Source organism: Ranitomeya imitator, chromosome 9 (assembly GCF_032444005.1).
Source record: "Ranitomeya imitator isolate aRanImi1 chromosome 9, aRanImi1.pri, whole genome shotgun sequence".
Classification (NCBI taxonomy): domain Eukaryota; kingdom Metazoa; phylum Chordata; class Amphibia; order Anura; family Dendrobatidae; genus Ranitomeya; species Ranitomeya imitator.
Window position 1 is genome coordinate 11,699,435 of NC_091290.1, and position 21,011 is coordinate 11,720,445.

The 21,011-nt window shown below is 53.1% G+C and overlaps 1 protein-coding gene across 5 annotated transcripts in view; it reads left to right on the plus strand.

The window, feature by feature from the left end:
• Positions 1 to 1,942: 1,942 nt before the first annotated feature.
• Positions 1,943 to 21,011, plus strand: part of PPFIA1 (PTPRF interacting protein alpha 1) — a 55,614-nt gene continuing 36,545 nt past the window's right edge. For all 5 annotated transcript variants that reach the window (XM_069740586.1, XM_069740587.1, XM_069740588.1 and 2 more), the window contains exons 1-2: positions 1,943 to 2,207; positions 7,152 to 7,415. In XM_069740586.1, coding sequence (XP_069596687.1) covers positions 7,152 to 7,415 — 264 coding nt within the window. In that variant the 5' untranslated portion in view covers positions 1,943 to 2,207. The remainder of the gene's footprint in view (positions 2,208 to 7,151; positions 7,416 to 21,011) is intronic.

The following is a 21,011-nucleotide window of genomic DNA, read 5'->3' on the forward strand; positions in this document are numbered from 1 at the left end:
TCTGGATTACACTGGATCTGCCAGGTGTCGGTTCAAGATTTCACCGGATCTGCCAGGTGTCGGTTCAGGATTACACCGGATCTGCCAGGTGTCGGTTCAGGATTTCACCGGATCTGCCAGGTGTCGGTTCAGGATTACACCGGATCTGCCAGGTGTCGGTTCTGGATTACACTGGATCTGCCAGGTGTCGGTTCAGGATTTCACCGGATCTGCCAGGTGTCGGTTCAAGATTTCACCGGATCTGCCAGGTGTCTGTTCTGGATTTCACCGGATCTTCCAGGTGTCGGTTCTGGATTACACCGGATCTGCCAGGTGTCTGTTCTGGATTTCACCGGATCTGCCAGGTGTCGGTTCAGGATTACACCGGATCTGCCAGGTGTCGGTTCAGGATTTCACCGGATCTGCCAGGTGTCTGTTCTGGATTACACCGGATCTGCCAGGTGTCGGTTCAGGATTACACCGGATCTGCCAGGTGTCGGTTCAGGATTTCACCGGATCTGCCAGGTGTCGGTTCAGGATTTCACCGGATCTGCCAGGTGTCGGTTCAGGATTACACCGGATCTGCCAGGTGTCGGTTCTGGATTACACTGGATCTGCCAGGTGTCGGTTCAGGATTTCACCGGATCTGCCAGGTGTCGGTTCAAGATTTCACCGGATCTGCCAGGTGTCTGTTCTGGATTTCACCGGATCTTCCAGGTGTCGGTTCTGGATTACACCGGATCTGCCAGGTGTCTGTTCTGGATTTCACCGGATCTGCCAGGTGTCGGTTCAGGATTACACCGGATCTGCCAGGTGTCGGTTCAAGATTTCACCGGATCTGCCAGGTGTCTGTTCTGGATTACACCGGATCTGCCAGGTGTCGGTTCAGGATTACACCGGATCTGCCAGGTGTCGGTTCAGGATTTCACCGGATCTGCCAGGTGTCGGTTCAGGATTTCACCGGATCTGCCAGGTGTCGGTTCAGGATTACACCGGATCTGCCAGGTGTCGGTTCTGGATTACACTGGATCTGCCAGGTGTCGGTTCTGGATTACACTGGATCTGCCAGGTGTCGGTTCAGGATTTCACCGGATCTGCCAGGTGTCGGTTCAAGATTTCACCGGATCTGCCAGGTGTCTGTTCTGGATTTCACCGGATCTTCCAGGTGTCGGTTCTGGATTACACTGGATCTGCCAGGTGTCTGTTCTGGATTTCACCGGATCTGCCAGGTGTCGGTTCTGGATTACACTGGATCTGCCAGGTGTCTGTTCTGGATTTCACCGGATCTGCCAGGTGTCGGTTCAGGATTTCACCGGATCTACCAGGTGTCGGTTCAGGATTACACCGGATCTACCAGGTGTCGGTTCAGGATTACACCGGATCTGCCAGGTGTCTGTTCTGGATTTCACCGGATCTTCCAGGTGTCGGTTCTGGATTACACTGGATCTGCCAGGTGTCTGTTCTGGATTTCACCGGATCTGCCAGGTGTCGGTTCAGGATTTCACCGGATCTACCAGGTGTCGGTTCAGGATTACACCGGATCTACCAGGTGTCGGTTCAGGATTACACCGGATCTGCCAGGTGTCGGTTCTGGATTATTGGAAAAGAAGAAGAATTGGCTCCAGCTCTAGGAATAAAATGTAGAGACTTTATTGGCAAGGGTGAGCTCTAATATACTTTTTTCTTTTGTGTTGGTTCTGGATTACACAGGATCTGCCATGTGTCGGTTCTGGATGACACCGGATCTGTCAGTGCATGCGCTGTCTCCGCTACTGTCAGTTTCCCGCTCAGATCTCCGTTTATCACGTGACTGCAATCGCCCGTCACTCACCTGCTTATGGCCCGCCCACTCTCTTCTCATTGGTTCCCTGTCACAGCCAGGTGACTGCCCACGTCTCCTTGGTTACGGCTCTCTAGCTCCTCCCAAAGCGTGACGCAATGCATGCCGGGCACGTCACGCACCGACTGGTCGCCGCGGTGTATGCCGGGAATAGAGAGGCGGCCTGAGTGAACCGGGACACCGACCAGGGGATCCCGTGCCCGGCTGCGCTCCACCCGACACGGGACGGCAGGGAGCACCGGGGCCGGCGCAGGACGTGTGTCTGGGATTCCCTCTCCCCTCGGTGCACGGACCCGGGATCCCCGTCCTCCTCCTCACCGGCCCGGTCCATGCTGAACAGAACACAGGATAACACGTCAGTGGCCGGACCCCGGGAGGACCCAGCAAGGTACTGGCGGCCGTGTGACCCGGCGCCCTGTGTGGCCCTGACCGGGGGCCCTGCGCGGTGTACCGAGGGGGAGGCTCCGGGGCTCCACTGTGCCCAGAGGGGAGCACTGGCGTTGTGGCCTCAGCTGGGGGGACATGCTGGGAGTTGTAGTTCTGCAGTGACTGGAAGGGCCTGGATAGAGGCCATCATACTGCTAAATAAATGGCGGAGAACGGTCACCTGGTTCCCTGGCGTTGTGGCTGTCACGGCATGCTGGGAGTTGTAGTTTGCCAGCAGCCGAAGAGACACTGGAGACCCCCTGTTCTGTCACATGAGGGGGCAATTACTGGAAAGTGCTGAAGCCTGGACTGAGAGAGGTCACCTGGTCCAATGGGGCTGCGGCTGTCAGGGCATGCTGGGAGTTGTAGTTTTGCAGCAGCTGGAGCGGCAGATGTTAGGACACTGAACCTTCCGAATAGTGAAAAACACTGAGCACCCGATCTCTCTCGTGGCCTCGGGGCCAGCGGGTGATGCCTCTCGTGTCCGGCGGGTGATGCCTCTCGTGGCTCTGGCCTTGTGGCCGGCGGGTGATGCCTCTCGTGGCTCTGGCCTTGTGGCCGGCGGGTGATGCCTCTCGTGGCTCTGGCCTTGTGGCCGGCGGGTGATGCCTCTCGTGGCTCTGGCCTTGTGGCCGGCGGGTGATGCCTCTCGTGGCTCTGTGGCCGGCGGGTGATGCCTCTCGTGGCTCTGGCCTTGTGGCCGGCGGGTGATGCCTCTCGTGGCTCTGGCCTTGTGGCCGGCGGGTGATGCCTCTCGTGGCTCTGGCCTTGTGGCCGGCGGGTGATGCCTCTCGTGGCTCTGGCCTTGTGGCCGGCGGGTGATGCCTCTCGTGGCTCTGGCCTTGTGGCCGGCGGGTGATGCCTCTCGTGGCTCTGGCCTTGTGGCCGGCGGGTGATGCCTCTCGTGGCTCTGGCCTTGTGGCCGGCGGGTGATGCCTCTCGTGGCTCTGGCCTTGTGGCCGGCGGGTGATGCCTCTCGTGGCTCTGGCCTTGTGGCCGGCGGGTGATGCCTCTCGTGGCTCTGGCCTTGTGGCCGGCGGGTGATGCCTCTCTTGGCTCTGTGGCCCGGCGGGTGATGCCTCTCTTGGCTCTGTGGCCGGCGGGTGATGCCTCTCGTGGCTCTGGCCTTGTGGCCGGCGGGTGATGCCTCTCGTGGCTCTGGCCTTGTGGCCGGCGGGTGATGCCTCTCTTGGCTCTGTGGCCGGCGGGTGATGCCTCTCGTGGCCCGGCGGGTGATGCCTCTCTTGGCTCTGTGGCCGGCGGGTGATGCCTATCGTGGCCGGCGGGTGATGCCTATCGTGGCTCTGGCCTTGTGGCCGGCGGGTGATGCCTCTCGTGGCTCTGGCCTTGTGGCCGGCGGGTGATGCCTCTCTTGGCTCTGTGGCCGGCGGGTGATGCCTCTCGTGGCCCGGCGGGTGATGCCTCTCTTGACTCTGTGGCCGGCGGGTGATGCCTATCGTGGCCTGCGGGTGATGCCTATCGTGGCTCTGGCCTTGTGGCCCGGCAGGTGATGCCTCTCGTGTCCAGCGGGTGATGCCTCTCATGGCTCTGTGGCCTTGTGGCCCGGCGGGTGATGCCTCTCGTGGCCCGGCGGGTGATGTCTCTTCTGGGTCCGTGCCCAGCCGCTGGGGATGCCTCGCTCTGTCGGGCACACACTGCCAGTTTTCCTCTGAGGGTGGCATACTCCCACAAGATGTCATGTATGTACAGCGCCACGTTTGGGGACAGAGAAGTGAGCGTTCAACCGTCTCCATGCACTTCTATGGGAGATGCCTGCACACCTGTAATGTCACTGGCCCAATAATTGGGATGAATCTTCATTCTGCCGATCCATAATTGCTCTTAGAGGAGTTGTCCGGTGAGTAGATGCTGGTGTCCTTTCCTCAGGACAGGATATCAGATTGTGGGGCTCTGACACCCGGCACCGCTTCAATCGGCTGCTGATGGGTGGAGGTCTGTGCCGTCTGTCAGACGCCTACAATCTGATATTGATGACCTACGGATGCACCACTGACAGCTACTGACTGGACAACCCCATGAAATCTTCATTCTCCAGCTCTTTGCAGAATGACAGCTCCTATTATTCCTTGTGGAGAGGTGCGGTAGTAGTTGTATTTTTTTTCGCAGGTTGGAGATCATTATTTTGTTATGCTGGGATTACATGGTGACAATTGATGATTTTGACTAAGTGCACTTTACAAAAAAGTCTGTTGACTACTTGTAAAGATTTCAGATGCTTTGATCAGAGGGGGCTCCGGTTGTGGAGACACCCAAAAATCTGAGAGGCAGCGAAGATGGCGCAATAAAAAGTAGAAGCCTTGTCTTCAGTCTTAGGAGGAGAGAAAAACATGGTTGAGCTTTTCCTGCTTTCTGCACTCAGAGGGGGTCTCTGCATTAGGACCCCAACAATCAAAACTTATGAGATGTTAAAAGTTTTCTTAAAATTAAGTTACTTTTTAACTTGCCTCTTGCAACCCGACCGCACTCACTATCATTAGCTGCAACACTGCAATCTTAAGGGGTTTCAGAAACCCCATGTTCCTCTGGTGCAGTTTGGGTCTCACTCATCCTCCCCAGGTTGAGCACTGAGTCTCCACCGTTGTGCCCAGTGTCTGTTATCGTCTGCAGCGCTGATGTCATGTTGACAGCACTGCAGACAATCACTGAGCTCAGTGGCCCTGATAGACTCATTCTATCAAGTTTGGCAGAGCAGCTGATCTCAGTGATTGTCTGCAGTGCTGTCTACATGACGTCAGCGCTGGAATTGAAGTCTGTAAAAGCCATGTTGAAAGTTAAATGCCTTGTTGACTGGTCGATCCCTTCCCCCACCATTAAAGGCCTTGCCCATGATAGGAATAACATGGCTGCTTTCTTAAAAAAAAAAACATTGCAACCCCTGTCCAGAGGTCGTGTGCGGTATTGAGGCTCAGCACTTTTCACTTCTGTAGATCTGAACTCCAATATCAATCACAACCATGCACAGGAGTGGCACTGTCTTTGACAGCCATGTTTTTCTGATTCTGCACATTCCCTTTAAGGTTTTTATAGCTTTTTATGCTCAGTCAAATGTGTAACCCGTCTAATAGATGTCAAAATGTGGCAGATCCTCTCCTGTCCTAAGTATTGGGTCACTTTATAGCAATCCTGCGTCCCCCCATTATAGTGACCCCATACCGATTATATTTTTCAGCGGGTCTGTGTAGGTTTTTGCACCGTTTATCTTTCCATTCCATCACCTGTTAATCGGAGCTGGACTTTTATCCCTGTCTGCTGATATCTTGAGCAGTGAGGAGATAATGACAGATAGGTGTTGTTCCGAGGCCATCGATGTATGTGCTGTGTACATTGATCAGCTGTTGTGCGTGGATCTTGGTGCACTGCATGCGTGGATATTATTCGCTGCATGCGTGGATCTTGGCGCTTGTGCGCTGCATGCGTGGATATTATTTGCTGCATGCGTGAATCTTGGCGCTTGTGCGCTGCATGCGTGGATATTATTCGCTGCATGCGTGAATGTTGGCGCTTGTGTGCTGCCTGCGTGAATGTTGGCGCTTGTGTGCTGCCTGCGTGAATGTTGGCGCTTGTGTGCTGCCTGCGTGAATGTTGGCGCTTGTGCGCTGCCTGCATGAATGTTGGCGCTTGTGCGCTGCCTGCGTGAATGTTGGCGCTTGTGCACATGTTGGCATGCTGTGTACAATGATCAGCATGTTTGTGATGCATGGATACTGTAGCTGCTTGTGTCGATCCCTGCGCTGGTGGGTTGCGCCCCGCGATCCCTGCGCTGGCGGGTTGCGCCCCGCGATCCCTGCGCTGGCGGGTTGCGCCCCGCGATCCCTGCGCTGGCGGGTTGCGCCCCGCGATCCCTGCGCTGGTGGGTTGCGCCCCGTGATCCCTGCGCTGGTGGGTTGCGCCCTGCGCTGGTGCGTTGCACCCGGCGATTCCTGCGGTGGTGCGCTCTGCCTGCCACTTCAGAGCGGTGGGATTGGCGCTGACGTCCGATTATGTCATTGCATTTTTTTGCACTATGTCATCAGATGGGTAATTGACAGTATTTGCTGGCTTGTAATTACGCCTTCTCATACCACAGCGGTGGTTTCTGTGTCTTGCAGGTGGAATATTCTCATTTTCTGGATGTTTTCGGACTGAGTAGGACGTAATGAGTTCCTCATCACCTGTAGGGCTGTTGTGATGGTCTCGGTGGTCTGACCTTTAGAGCTTGGGTGTGTTTTGTTTACACCTTGTACATTTGATGAAGGTTTTGGTGGCTCAGATTGAGATGTACATGGAAATTCTGGCTGCAGAGGCCCAATTCACTTGCATAGGAGACGATTGACTTGATGCCAATTTTAGTTCTGAAATTCTCATCAAATCCACGATGTGTGACTGGGTCATTATTTCAGATTCTGCACAGTTTGGGCTAGCGGCTCAGCCATGCCACTGGCCCGAAATGTCAATCTTCTGGAGCGCACTGACCCCCCCCAACAAGCAGGAAGCTGGAAGGCAGGGGAGCGGTGCGCTCCTGATGGTGGGAGCGTGAGAACACCCCTGTTAATCATCCAGGCCATTATTTACAGTAGGATCCATGTAATACTTAATTTCTCCTGTGGGGGCACTGCAGGGAATTTGAAACTTGCTGCCAGGTTTCCTCCATGGTCCCTGCATAATCATGAAGAACTGTCTAATGGTAATGGGTTGATACAACTGACTCTAATAAAAGTCATGACCCTCAGTCCTGGAAGCCACATTGGCTTCCACCCAACCTTCCCGAGAACCGATATAACCAAGAAAAGCCTCATTTGGCTTTGTAAGACGTTGTCAGGAAATGATGGCGCTGGGAAGTGCTCTCTGAATGTTTTGCTTCACGATTGGTGCCAATCATCCTAATCCTGCCATATTCTCTTTTTAGATGATGTGCGAAGTGATGCCAACCATCAGCGAGGCTGAGATGCCTCCAGGGGGGAACGGCAGCCATGGCTCGGGCTCGCCCCTACAGACGGACTCCGATTCCCACTTTGAGCAACTCATGGTTTCAATGCTAGAAGAGAGAGACCGGCTGCTGGACACGCTGCGAGAGACCCAGGAGACCTTGGCGCTAAATCAGGGCAAGCTGCACGAAGTCACCCACGAGCGGGACTCGCTACAGCGGCAGCTGAACACGGCGCTGCCTCAGGTAGGTGCTGCCAGTCCCTGTGAGGACCCCCAATGTCAGCGATCAGAGCCGATGGATGTTACCTATGAGACCCACTTCTGGTGATGAATAAGTGGCGCCTGGCAGCCACAGATCAAGGTCTTTGTGGGGCGCACAGCCTATGCTTTATACTTCAACATTTGATGGGGTATTCCCAACTTATTGCAGTTTCTTATCTCTCGGACCCCTGAGAATGATGGGGAAGCAGAGCGGTGTTCCCACCACTGGCCAGTAGCACTGCTTTGTAGGGGGCTGCATCCGGGTCCAGCGACTGGTGTAGCGCCGAGTGGCCCGGAGCTTCCTGTGCAGGGGACACGCTGTGCAGGGGACACAGTGCTGCTTTCTTTCTCTGGAGCGGTGGGGTCCCCTCAGGTAATTGCGTCATGGTGGATTGTAGCGATATGCCCCATCATCTTCAGGAGCCGCATCCAATGCTGCAGAGCAGACCCAGTTGTAGCAGAGCTGGCCGGGCATCTTTCCTCAGCGATGTAGCGTTGGCAGAATTAGCAGCGAGAATGCCTCCTTAGGAGAAGAGGAGGAGGAGGTGGTCTTCAGCCCGCTGCTTATGAGGCTGAGCTTTTCCATTGTTCATGCTTGTCCATTGCAGCGCTGGGGTCCTGGGTTCTAATCCCACCCAGGACAACATCTGCAAAGAGTTTGTATGTTCTCTCCGTGTTTGCGTGGGTTTCCTCCGGGCACTCCGGTTTCCTCCCACATTCCAAAGACATACTGATAGGGATTCTAGATTGTGAGCCCCATCGGGGACAGTGATGATAATGTGTGCAAAAACTGTAAAGCGCTGCGGAATATGTTAGCGCTATATAAAAATAAAGATTATTATTATTATTATTATTATTATTATCCCAGAGATTACAGTGCGGTTATGAGGAGGAAAGCCGCCGGAATCAAATGGTCCGGCTACTAACCGAGCGCCCGGTGTGTACAGCGTGGAGTTAGGCATAGGGTCTCGTATGAGTGGAGTAGAGTCGTCTGCAATTTGTGACTCTGCAGCTGCTGTGAAACTATGTGAAATGGGAGGGCATGATGGGAGTTGTAGTGTCACAAAAGCTGGAGAGCTGCAGGATGGAGCCCACGGTTCTTGGGAGATTTCCATTCCTTCTGATCTCTAGGCGCGAGGTCTCTTCTCCATGTGTAGCTTTAATAATGGAACCATTAGCACCGAGTATTAAAAGGCGTTGAGGAATTAGGGGGAGGCGAGTACGTACCACGTGCCGAGACCATGCAGACCGCACAGAATCCTGTGCTGATATTGATGTTACCCCCATAGCTACGTACAAGCCCCCGTCAGCTCCATTGATGGCTGCGGGATCTGTCGGGTGATGTTGGGTCACGTTTGTGTCTGGGGCTTGTATCTCACAATCGGCACAAGGTAACGACTAGTGTTTTTGTTCCCGGGGGTCTGTTTGTCTTGCAGCAGCTGACAATATGGCCGCACATATGATCGCTTACCCTAAGACTTACTTTACATTAGTCATTTTTGATGCCTGCAGCAGTCTTCTTGCTGTCATTTGATCCCACTACCTGCCGGTTATCAGCGATGGATCTGCCGGCTTTTATAGACTGTGATCGTAGCTCTGAAGGAAACCTGTGTGTGATGGGACGGGACCGCCGCAGTCAGGAGCAGTGAGGTGTGATAACGAGATCCTGGAGACGGGAGAGGATAGGAGGCCGGGCCCCGGGGCCGCTCTTCCACCACTTATGTCAGGGCCATCAGTGCTTCTGTTCAGTGACAGAGCGATGGAGGCGCCGGAGGGTTTTGTCAGCCGTTCTCCGGGATTACTCTGTGCTGTCATCACGTTCTTATTCTGCGCAGTGCGAGGTGTCCGATCTGTGCTCAGCCGGGGACGGAGCAGAGTTATTCCTGCTGCATCTGGAACTATTAAGTCACCGCTTCATGCAAATTTATTCCGAGTATATGGAGAAGTGATAACTGAGTAGACGGGTACCGATGTGACGCTGCACGACGGCTGTGTGCGCCCATTAACCCCTTCCCAGACCTTGATTTACAGTTATGTCACCGTGAATCTGCCCGTGCGATCCGTGCAGGAGTCTGGTGGTCAGTCACCCGAGGGTGCTTAAAGATCATCGTTCTCGGCAGCACATCGTCTGTGTAAGCAAAGTGCTGCTGAGAACAATGATTATCTCTGTGCACAGAGATAATCCTTTAACGGATGTTTCCTGAAAAGATGGCGGCCACTTCTCAACCACGTTTTTGCTTGTTTTTTTTTTTTTATGGAGGGAAGATGGACGGCACCACTGCTTGTACTGTGTCCAGTTCTTCACACTCTGCCAGCCGGCTCTTTAAAGGGGCACTGAAGGATTCCCGTTCTTGCGCGGCAGCAGGGTGGGATGCCCCTTGAGCGGCCTCTGATGTTGAGATGCCCGACCTTCCCCAGATCAATTACCTTTCTGCAGAACATAAAGGACGGATCTGTTCAGTGGGGAATAATACGAGGCCCGTGCCGATGAAAATGACTGAGATGTGACTTTAATTTTTCTCTGCCCCTCGTGATGCCCTGCCCTGAGCATAAACCAGATTATCCTGAAATACCGTCGCTCCTCCCGCTCTGCAAGATGAGCGACACTAAAGTGTCCCCTACCTGCGGGATTAGGACATCAAAGATCCCAGCGGAATTTGTGTGTTTGGCGTCTTTTTTTTTTTTTTTTTTCAACACATGATTTTGGAAGGGGTTAAAAAAACGCAGTGAAATGAGCCGGCACCAGAAGAAAATGAATAGCGAGGTCTAGGTGTGAAGTCGGCTTCAGAGACCATTTAATAGAGTCCATATGTTTCTGCCGCGGCGGCCGAGCGAGACTGGGGGGAGGGCTGTTAAGCTGCTCAGTCTTTGACCCGCCATTTTTTTTTTTTAAAGAATTTTCATACATTTTATTTTACTTGGTCTCTCACTCGCTCCAGAAATATGAGCCATGTCCAGTTTGTTCTCTCCAAAACGCGTCTACGCTCGGCTGAGCGGCGGTCCGTGCAAACGGGGGGCGTTGGCAGAGATGGCGGACGACTGACCGGCCATAGTAGAATATGCTTCCCCAGCTTTAGTGATGAGGCTCCATCCTTACTTACCCAAAGACAAGTGCTGCTTTACTGTAAATGGTCGAATTGGGCAAGATGGCGGTCAGTGCAGCTAAGGCAGGGGGTAGCATACTGGGGGTCCGACAGCCGCCATCCCCAGAATCAGCCCTGCCTGATGGGAGTGGAGATCGAGCATGTGCACCAGTGTCTATGGATCCGCTGGAGATAACCAAGCGCTGCGCTCCCTCTCCGGCGGTGCCAGACCTGCGCTCCATTGAAATGGTGGTCTGTTCTTGATGAAGATAGTCTTGAATAGGATGAATGCTCCATCCTCTACCTAATTCATTGGTTCTTTAGACTAGAATTCCTTTTTATGTCACGAGGATGTCTATCAATTGAAAAAAAAAATTCTCAGAAACGGCGCCCTCCGTGTCTGTGGCAGCACCTGGTATTGCATCTCAGCTTCAGTCCCTTGAATACTTGAAGTACTGACCATCCCCTGAAGTGCGGATTATTTTTTTTTTTCTAGTGGGGCTATAAAGCAGACCCCCTTTCTTATCCTTTATAATCCCTTTGTGCTTATTTTTTATAGTTTCTTTCACGGTTTCTCCGTCTGAATGGCTGGGAGCCCCTTTATTTTGGCAGTGAGTGTGTTTATAGTGGGGTCTTCCCTCCCTTGTCCGGTCTAGGGTCTTGCCCAAAAAGGCTACAGATGAGAGAAATGTATATTAGGCCATAAGCTGCAGATTGATTTTGGCCATCGCTGCAAAAAAAAAAAAAGCAAAAAAACACTTTAATCCTTGGTGAAATTTTTTTTTTTTTTTTTTTGTGTGGAAATTATTATTTTTTTTTACCTTGCAGGCAGATCTTCTCAGGAGGATCGAGGACGGACCCATTTTGGCACTCGGCAGTCCTCTCCCCCCCAGCCTGTGATGGCTGATAACAGGGAGCACAAGATTGCACTCCCAGGCGCAGTTGACACTATCCCTTTAAATGATTTAGAGGCTTAATTACCTTTATTTAGTGTGTGGGCGCTCGCTGCTATTAATACCAGCGGATGAACAATGCGGTAAATGACTGTGTATGGCGCTCACGTGGTGTAGCGGTGCCGAGTGTGTGACACTTTCGGGGCCACCGCAGGACTTTTGCTTTTTGTTTGGGTTTGCTCTGGTGCCCGCTGTTACTTTCCTACGTGACATCCGTCCAGTCCGTCGTTTTATTGCCCGTAGTGCAGACAGATAACAGGTTTTCTCCCGGCAGGAGGTTATTGCTCGTACAGTGGCGCCTTTGTTTTGCAGCGCAGTAAAGCAAATTCTTTCCTGGACTCAGTGCCAGACGGCCGAAGTCGGAGTCAAATTTTGTGATTTTTATTTTTTTTTATTTTTTGTGTGCATTTGTGTGTTTTGTAGCTTACAGCTCGTTACAAGGCCTAAGAGGAGTCTCCCACCACCGAAGGGGCTAATCCCATTATTACAGCGCTGTGTCCGGACGGCGTGTCAGGCTTTCTGTTGAACAGATGGTCACAGGTTTGGTTTGCAGCCAAGGGCTACGGCAAGAACACAGCTAGCCTTGTGTGTCCGGCCGACTCTTCTGTGCACACCTTGGATTGCGGCTTCGTACTTGAAATCCTGGTAGAACTACGGAGGAAGTCGTCTCTGCATCATTCACCCAGAAAAAAAGAGATGAGGCTGATATCACCAGGGCTGGTGGATCGCTGGTGTCATACCGTAGTCCCCGTACAGTCGGCATATTCTCGGCAGCACGTCTTCTGTGTACATCACTAGTATCATCCTGCAGTACAGTCGGCATATTCTAGGCAGCACGTATGTGTACATCGCTGCTATCATCCTGTAGTCCCCGTACAGTCGGCATATTCTCGGCAGCACGTCTTCTGTGTACATCTCTGGTATCATCCTGCAGTACAGTCGGCATAGTCTAGGCAGCACGTCTGTGTACATCGCTGGTATCAAACCGTAGTCCCCTTAGGCTATGTGCACACGTTCAGGTTTTTTAGCGTTTTTTCCGCAATAAAAACGCATGAAAAACCCATACATATGCATCCTATCATTTAGAATGCATTCTGCAATTTTTTTTTCCGTGAAAAAAACGCATCGCTGTAAAAAAAGCAGCATGTTCATTAATTTTGCGGATTTTTCGCGTTTTTTCCTGCTATTTAATGCATTGGGAAAAACTGCGTAAAAAAAACGCATGCGGATTTCTGTCAGGAAATTTCTACAAGAAATCCTGAACGTGTGCACATAGCCTTAGTCAGAATATTCTCGGCAGCACGTCTGTGTACATAGCTGATATCATCCTGTAGTCCCTGTACAGTCGGCATATTCTTGACAACACGTCTGTGTACATTGCTGGTCTCATCCTGCAGTACAGTCGGCATATTCTCAGCAGCACGTCTTTTGTGTACATCACTGGTATCATACTGTAGTCCCCGTACAGTCGGCATACTCTCAGCAGCACAATTTCTGTGTACATCACTGGTCTCATCCTGCAGTACAGTCGGCATATTCTCGGTAGCACGTCTTTTGTGTACATCGCTGGTATCATCCTGCAGTCCCCGTACAGTCGGCGTATTCTCGGCAGCACGTCTGAGTACATAGCTGGTAGCCTGCAGTCCCCATACAGTAGTCATGTTCTCGGCAGCACGTCTTCTGTGTACACTGGGAGATTTGCTGCCTCAATAACTATGATCGGGATCAAGCGATCGGCGGATTATCAGCCCAAAAGTATTTTTAGAGCCTTGTTCTTGGGACATCCAGGAGCAGGTGTTCTGTGTCCCTACAGCGCCCCCGCAGGATGAAGGAGATGTTACACAGTTTTAATTGAAGTCAATGGACACTCTGTAATTCGTGGACATGGCCAATCATCTTTGTAGTCACTCTCTGCTCTGACTAATTGGTGGGATCCCTTAATTGGGAAGAGGGTTCGCTCACTATGAACTTGGTATGTTTAAAATCTGTTTTATAAAGTGAACTGTCACTTTGATATATAAATAATATATGTTGCATTTTCAATTTGTTGCCTTTTACAAGGTCTCTGCTTGCATTCAGTTAATTGAGTCATGTCTTTTTTATGCAGAAGGCAGGCTACTTTTTGGGTAGAATTAAGCTGCATGTTACGAAGCCATATTGTTGGCTTGTAATACATTGTAGAAAACTTCGGTTACAAAAGATTTGTGCTATAGATGTACTTCTCTCATGCTACATTGTAGCAAACCTTCAGAGCTAGAAGATCTTGCACTGATTTTTTTTTTTTTTTTCCCCATTTGCGGTAATCCAGCCTGTATTACTCGGAGAGTCACGCAGACCTCACATCCAGCTTATGTTATTGGGAGAGACACAGACCTCACATCCAGTCTATATTACTGGGAGAAACGCACAAACCTCACATCCAGCCTATATTACTGGGAGTGATGTGCAGACCTCACATCCAGCCTATATTATTGGGAGAGACACACAGAGCTCACATCCAGCCTATATTATTGGGAGAGACACGCAGAGCTCACATCCAGCCTATATTACAGGAGGTGACACACAGACCTCACATCCAGTCTATATTACTGGGAGAGACACACACAGCTCACATCCAGCCTATATTACTGGGAGTGATGTGCAGACCTCACATCCAGCCTATATTACTGGGAGAGACACACAGAGCTCACATCCAGCCTATATTACAGGAGGTGACACACAGACCTCACATCCAGCCTATATTACTGGGAGAGACACACAGACCTCACATCCAGTCTATATTACTGGGAGAGACACACACAGCTCACATCCAGTCTATATTATTGGGAGACACACAGACCTCACATCCAGCCTATATTACTGGGAGAGACACACAGACCTCACATACAGCCTATATTACTGGGAGAGACACACAGACCTCACATACAGCCTATATTACTGGGAGAGACACACACACAGCTCACATCCAGCCTATATTACTGGGAGAGACATACAGAGCTCACATCCATCCTATAATACTGGGAGAGACACACAGAGCTCACATCCAGCCTATAATACTGGGAGAGACACACAGACCTCACATACAGCCTATATTACTGGGAGAGACACACAGACCTCACATACAGCCTATATTACTGGGAGAGACACACAGACCTCACATACAGCCTATATTACTGGGAGAGACACACACACAGCTCACATCCAGCCTATATTACTGGGAGAGACATACAGAGCTCACATCCATCCTATAATACTGGGAGAGACACACAGACCTCACATCCAGCCTATATTTCTGTGATACAGTTGATAGATATATATATTTTCTGTTAAATAACTTCATGTTGTGCAGCCACGTGAGGACATATAGGGCATTGTATTTTGTGACCCCTGATCTGGTCTTGTGATGAGTCCACGTATCCAGGGCTTTCTCCCGGCATTTCCTCCCTGACGCGTTACTGGATCATCTTAGTGGATGCTTTCCTGAAACGGCAAGTACTTGCAAGCAGCATAATACAAAGAATAGCAGGTTTACCCAGAATCCTTTGCAGTAGGCGGAGCTATGCAAATCATCTCTTTCCACCCCTGTCTAATCCACAGCGCTTGGAACCGCCAAGCGTGCAATGCTGCGGATTAGTTTCTAAATTTACACAGCCAACCAATTCCTACCTGTGGACACGTGTTTCGGGCTTTAGGCCCTCATCAGCACAGGGCTGGAATTGGTTGGCTGTATGGAGTGGGGCTCGGTGAGCAAGCGATACATATATGCTAGCCACCTTAGGGAGAGACCCAAGTTGGGCTAAATGTAGCGGGACGAAAGAGGTCTCTCCCTAAGGTGGCTAGCATATATGTATGGATCATCTTAGACACTGAAGTGCAGCGTAATTTTAGCCATAAACTCTGCAGTAAACAGACGGTAATGCAATCTGTTGTGGGTTTTTTGTCCCAGCATTGTTGCTGTTATGTAAAAACCTAAATAAATTACATTAAATCTGCTCCCAGAAGCCTCGTGGTGGAGGGCTCACCTCCTGTGACCCACCCGGAGCAGACACTGGGTCAGAGGAGGAGAAGACCACCCTCGGCCAGATGATGTTGGGGCTGCCTGCTGCTGTCAGGTCACATCGCTCCCTATAAAGGCCGGCTCCATCAGTCAGCGGCAGTAACACTTTCCTGTCTGGGCTGAGAACAGGTCGGGAAATGTTCATGCATGTCGCTCGGATGCAACAACTGGAGGACGTGAATCCTGCTGCTTTATTAGGAACAGATCTCCGCCTGGTATTCGCTCTTGGATCAGATTTGGGATTTTTCTGGCACACTCCTGTCTAATGGGAAACTGTCGGGAAGACCATTGTCCCTATTCGCTAAGCATGGCGCCCTTCTCAAAGCTGGCCGTGATGCTGGTGACTAGTAAGAAAAGCAACAGGGCCGCGCTGGCCTGACAACTCAATAATACCATGAGACTTTTCTATCCTCTGTGAATTTTTTTTATTTTTATTTTTTTTTACATAAAAAGTCCAACCAAGATCAGCCTGGATAAAACAAAGCAACAGATATGTCCATAATACGGTCCCATAATGGCTGCTAGCCCCGGTGTAAAATCTGTTTCATTTGCGTGGAGCCACAGGTGCAGGCTGACAACTTCTGATCGCTGTCATTGTCGTGCTCTTACAGGTTGTCATCTTGCACCTGTGCCCGCCACCCCTCCTGTGGTCGGCACGCCTGTGCCTGCCACCCCTCCTGTGGACGGCGCGCCTGTGCCCGCCACCCCTCCTGTGGTCGGCACGCCTGTGCCCGCCACCCCTCCTGTGGTCGGCACGCCTGTGCCCGCCGCCCCTCCTGTGGACGGAGCGTCTGTGCCGCCACCCCTCCTGTGGTCTGTGCCGCCACCCCTCCTGTGGTCGGCGCGTCTGTGCCCACCACCCCTCCTGTGGTCGGCACGCCTGTGCCCGCCACCCCTCCTGTGGTCGGCACGCCTGTGCCCGCCACCCCTCCTGTGGTCGGCGCGCCTACGCCCGCCACCCCTCCTGTGGTCGGCGCGTCTGTGCCGCCACCCCTCCTGTGGCCTGTGCCCACCACCCCTCCTGTGGTCGGCGCGCCTGTGCCGCCACCCCTCCTGTGGTCTGTGCCGCCACCCCTCCTGTGGTCGGCGTGCCTGTGCCCGCCACCCCTCCTGTGGTCGGCGTGCCTGTGCCCGCCAGCCCTCCTGTGGTCGGCGCGCCTATGCCCGCCACCCCTCCTGTGGCCTGTGCCCGCCACCCCTCCTGTGGTCGGCGCGCCTGTGCTGCCACCCCTCCTGTGGTCTGTGCCGCCACCCCTCCTGTGGCCTGTGCCCGCCACCCCTCCTGTGGTCGGCGCGCCTGTGCCACCACCCCTCCTGTGGTCTGTGCCGCCACCCCTCCTGTGGTCGGCGTGCCTGTGCCCGCCACCCCTCCTGTGGACGGCGCGCCTGTGCCCGCCACCCCTCCTGTGGACGGCGAGCCAGTGCCCGCCACCCCTCCTGTGGACGGCGAGCCAGTGCCCGCCACCCCTCCTGTGGACGGCGAGCCAGTGCCCGCCACCCCTCCTGTGGTGGGCGCGCCTGTGTCCGCCACCCCTCCTGTGGTGTGCCCGCCACCCCTCCTGTGGTGGGCGCGCCTGTGCCCGCCACCCCTCCTGTGGTGTGCCCGCCACCCCTCCTGTGGTGTGCCCGCCACCCCTCCTGTGGTGTGCCCGCCACCCCTCCTGTGGACGGCGCGCCTGTTCCCGCCACCCCTCCTGTGGACGGCGCGCCTGTGCCCGCCACCCCTCCTGTGGACGGCGCGCCTGTGCCCGCCACCCCTCCTGTGGACGGCGCGCCTGTGCCCGCCACCCCTCCTGTGGACGGCGCGCCTGTGCCCGCCACCCCTCCTGTGGACGGCGCGCCTGTTCCCGCCACCCCTCCTGTGGCCTGTGCCGCCACCCCTCCTGTGGTCTGTCCCGCCACCCCTCCTGTGGACGGCGAGCCAGTGCCCGCCACCCCTCCTGTGGACGGCGAGCCAGTGCCCGCCACCCCTCCTGTGGTGGGCGCGCCTGTGTCCGCCACCCCTCCTGTGGTGTGCCCGCCACCCCTCCTGTGGTGTGCCCGCCACCCCTCCTGTGGTGTGCCCGCCACCCCTCCTGTGGACGGCGCGCCTGTTCCCGCCACCCCTCCTGTGGACGGCGCGCCTGTGCCCGCCACCCCTCCTGTGGACGGCGCGCCTGTGCCCGCCACCCCTCCTGTGGACAGCGCGCCTGTTCCCGCCACCCCTCCTGTGGACGGCGCGCCTGTGCCCGCCACCCCTCCTGTGGACGGCGCGCCTGTTCCCGCCACCCCTCCTGTGGTCTGTCCCGCCACCCCTCCTGTGGTCGGCGCGCCTGTTCCCGCCACCCCTCCTGTGGACTGTCCCGCCACCCCTCCTGTGGACGGCGTGCCTGTGCCGCCACTACTCCACTCACTCATGTGCTTTTCTCTCGGTAATCACAGACCCCTGTGCTTGGACATGGGGGAGGGGGGTCCCATTGGTCTGATCCCCAGCGATCATACATGGATTGGTGGTGGGTTCTCTATGGGACAACCCTCTATACATGGAGAAGTGTTGCCGTAAAAAGGCCCCATCTCTCCCACAAAGGAAAGTGTAATAAAGCCGCCAGCTCTGGCCTCCTGTATATGGCGGGGTGTTTGCCATGTATAGCCGTGTCAGCTGGTGACCCCAGGGGCAGTCACCCGCCTTTTCTCCTGAATTCCTCTTCTAGGCCCCTGTTACCCTGCAGCCGGACCCTTTAGAAATGCTCCGAGGCGCAGGACAGATTGCCATTCCTTCCCTGTGGTTACAGTTTGTGTAAATCACACGAGGACACAAACCCTCGGCTGCTCCACGTTCTCAGGAGGCCTCAAGTATGTGAGAAGCGAGAACCTCTGCGTAGAGCGAGTGCCGGTCCTGGGACTTGATATTGACCCTTGTAATCATTAACTCTCCTCAGTCAGCAAGGAATTTACTGCCGATGAAAGGTGAAGAGACGGTCATTACGGTACATTGCGGGTCCGGTTACACGGATGCTTTTGTTGTTGTGGGTTCTTACATCCTGCCCACCAGTCCTTGGGCCGGGAGCTTACAATCTAGGGTCTCCTGGTCTGGTCCATGTCATAGGACATATGTAGATGAGATGTTTAGGGGGGAGAAGACCCTGAGAGCTGCTCGCAGCAGACTGTGTGTTACAATGTATCAGTGGAGGCAATTTAGAGGGTTGTTCGGAATGGATACTATTGTAGTAAATTCGGAAGGGAGAGTTTGGGCCACAAGGACACTTTGTAGCGCTACTTTCTAAGGTTATTTGGACACAGGGCAGATAAGATTAATGTTGCCCCATGTGTGCGCTGTGACGACACCACGGACCTCGCAAGCTGCAGGAATCTCCCTGGATATTTTTTGTGATGCAGATATTGTTAAGAATAGTTTCCAAGTGTCCTCGAGTGATGTCGGTCCTAAGGGTATTCTCAGATTCTCTGCCGTCATAATTCTCGTCATTCACCATCACTCATCCCCTGGGTCATGTGTGTAGCGTGTGCCGGATCATGGGTGTCAGAGGGAGATAATCTCATAACCTTTGTGTAGTCAGAGGAAATAATTACAAGGGTTTTTACCGTAATTTATTATAACGTAAACATCTATTTGTTGGACTGAACTGGACATGTATTGAAGGAGTATAAGAGGTTCCAATTCACTGATTGCAAGCTGAGGAATTGAAATAGTGTAGCAGAAAGTTGCTAATTTTTGTTAATTGATTACCGTAAGTGTTGCACTCAATGACGGGTGCACTTTTTTTGTGTGTTCATGTTTGTTTTTCTGAGCATTTTGACATTTAATGAACAATCAATGAATACTAAATGGGTTGTCGCTACTCAGCAAGTTATCACCTATCCATCTATCTTGCTGATTGAGTGGAGTCCAACTGCAGGAGTCATTACTGACCTCGAGAGCCGGGGTCACATATCATCCGTTAGTATGAAGTTATGGCTAAATGGGGCGCTGGTGGACATGCGCTTCTCCAGTAGTCCCATAGATATTGTGGTGTGCATGCGCAGTCCCATAGATAACATGAGGCAGTGGTGCGCATGCGCTTCTCCGGTAGTCCATGATATAATATGCTCGGTGGTGCGCTTGTGCTTCTCCAGCAATCCCATAGACATAGCGGTGGTGTTGAGCATGTTCTTCTGTAGCAGTCCTATAGATATGTGGCGGTATGCACTCCTCTAGCAGTCCTATAGATAATATGGGGCGGTGGTGGTATGTGCTCCTCTAGCAGTCCTATAGATAATATGGGGTGGTATGCGCTCCTCTAGCAGTCCTATAGATAATATGGGGCGGTGGCGGTATGTGCTCCTCTAGCAGTCCTATAGATAATATGGGGCGGTGGCGGTACGCGCTCCTCTAGCAGTCCTATAGATAATATGGGGCGGTGGCGGTATGCGCTCCTCTAGCAGTCCTATAGATAATATGGGGCGGTGGCGGTATGCGCTCCTCTAGCAGTCCTATAGATAATATGGGGCGCTGGCGGTATGCGCTCCTCTAGCAGTCCTATAGATAATATGTGGCGGTATGCGCTCCTCTAGCAGTCCTATAGAAAATATGGGGTGGTATGCGCTCCTCTAGCAGTCCTATAGATAATATGGGGCGGTGGCGGTATGCGCTCCTCTAGCAGTCCTATAGATAATATGGGGCGGTGGCGGTATGCGCTCCTCTAGCAGTCCTATAGATAATATGGGGCGGTGGCGGTATGTGCTCCTCTAGCAGTCCTATAGATAATATGCGGTGGTGGCGGTATGCGCTCCTCTAGCAGTCCTGTAGATAATATGGGGTGGTGGCGGTATGTGCTCCTCTAGCAGTCCTATAGATAATATGCGGTGGTGGCGGTATGCGCTACTCTAGCAGTCCTATAGATAATATGCGGTGGTGGCGGTATGCGCTACTCTAGCAGTCCTATAGATAATATGGGGTGGTGGCGGTATGCGCTCATCTAGCAGTCCTATAGATAATATGGGGTGGTATGCACTCCTCTAGCAGTCCTATAGATAATATGGGGTGGTATGCACTCCTCTAGCAGTCCTATAGATAATATGGGGTGGTGGCGGTACGCGCTCCTCTAGCAGTCCTATAGATAATATGGGGTGGTGGCGGTATGTGCTCCTCTAGCAGTCCTATAGATAATATGGGGTGGTATGCGCTACTCTAGCAGTCCTATAGATAATATGGGGCGGTGGCGGTATGCGCTCCTCTAGCAGTCCTATAGATAATATGGGGTGGTGGCGGTATGCGCTCCTCTAGCAGTCCTATAGATAATATGGGGCGGTGGCGGTATGCGCTCCTCTACCAGTCCTATAGATAATATGGGGCGGTATGCGCTCCTCTAGCAGTCCTATAGATAATATGGGGTGGTGGCGGTACGCGCTCCTCTAGCAGTCCTATAGATAATATGGGGCGGTGGCGGTATGCGCTCCTCTAGCAGTCCTATAGATAACATGGGGCGGTGGCGGTAAGCGCTTTTCTTCAG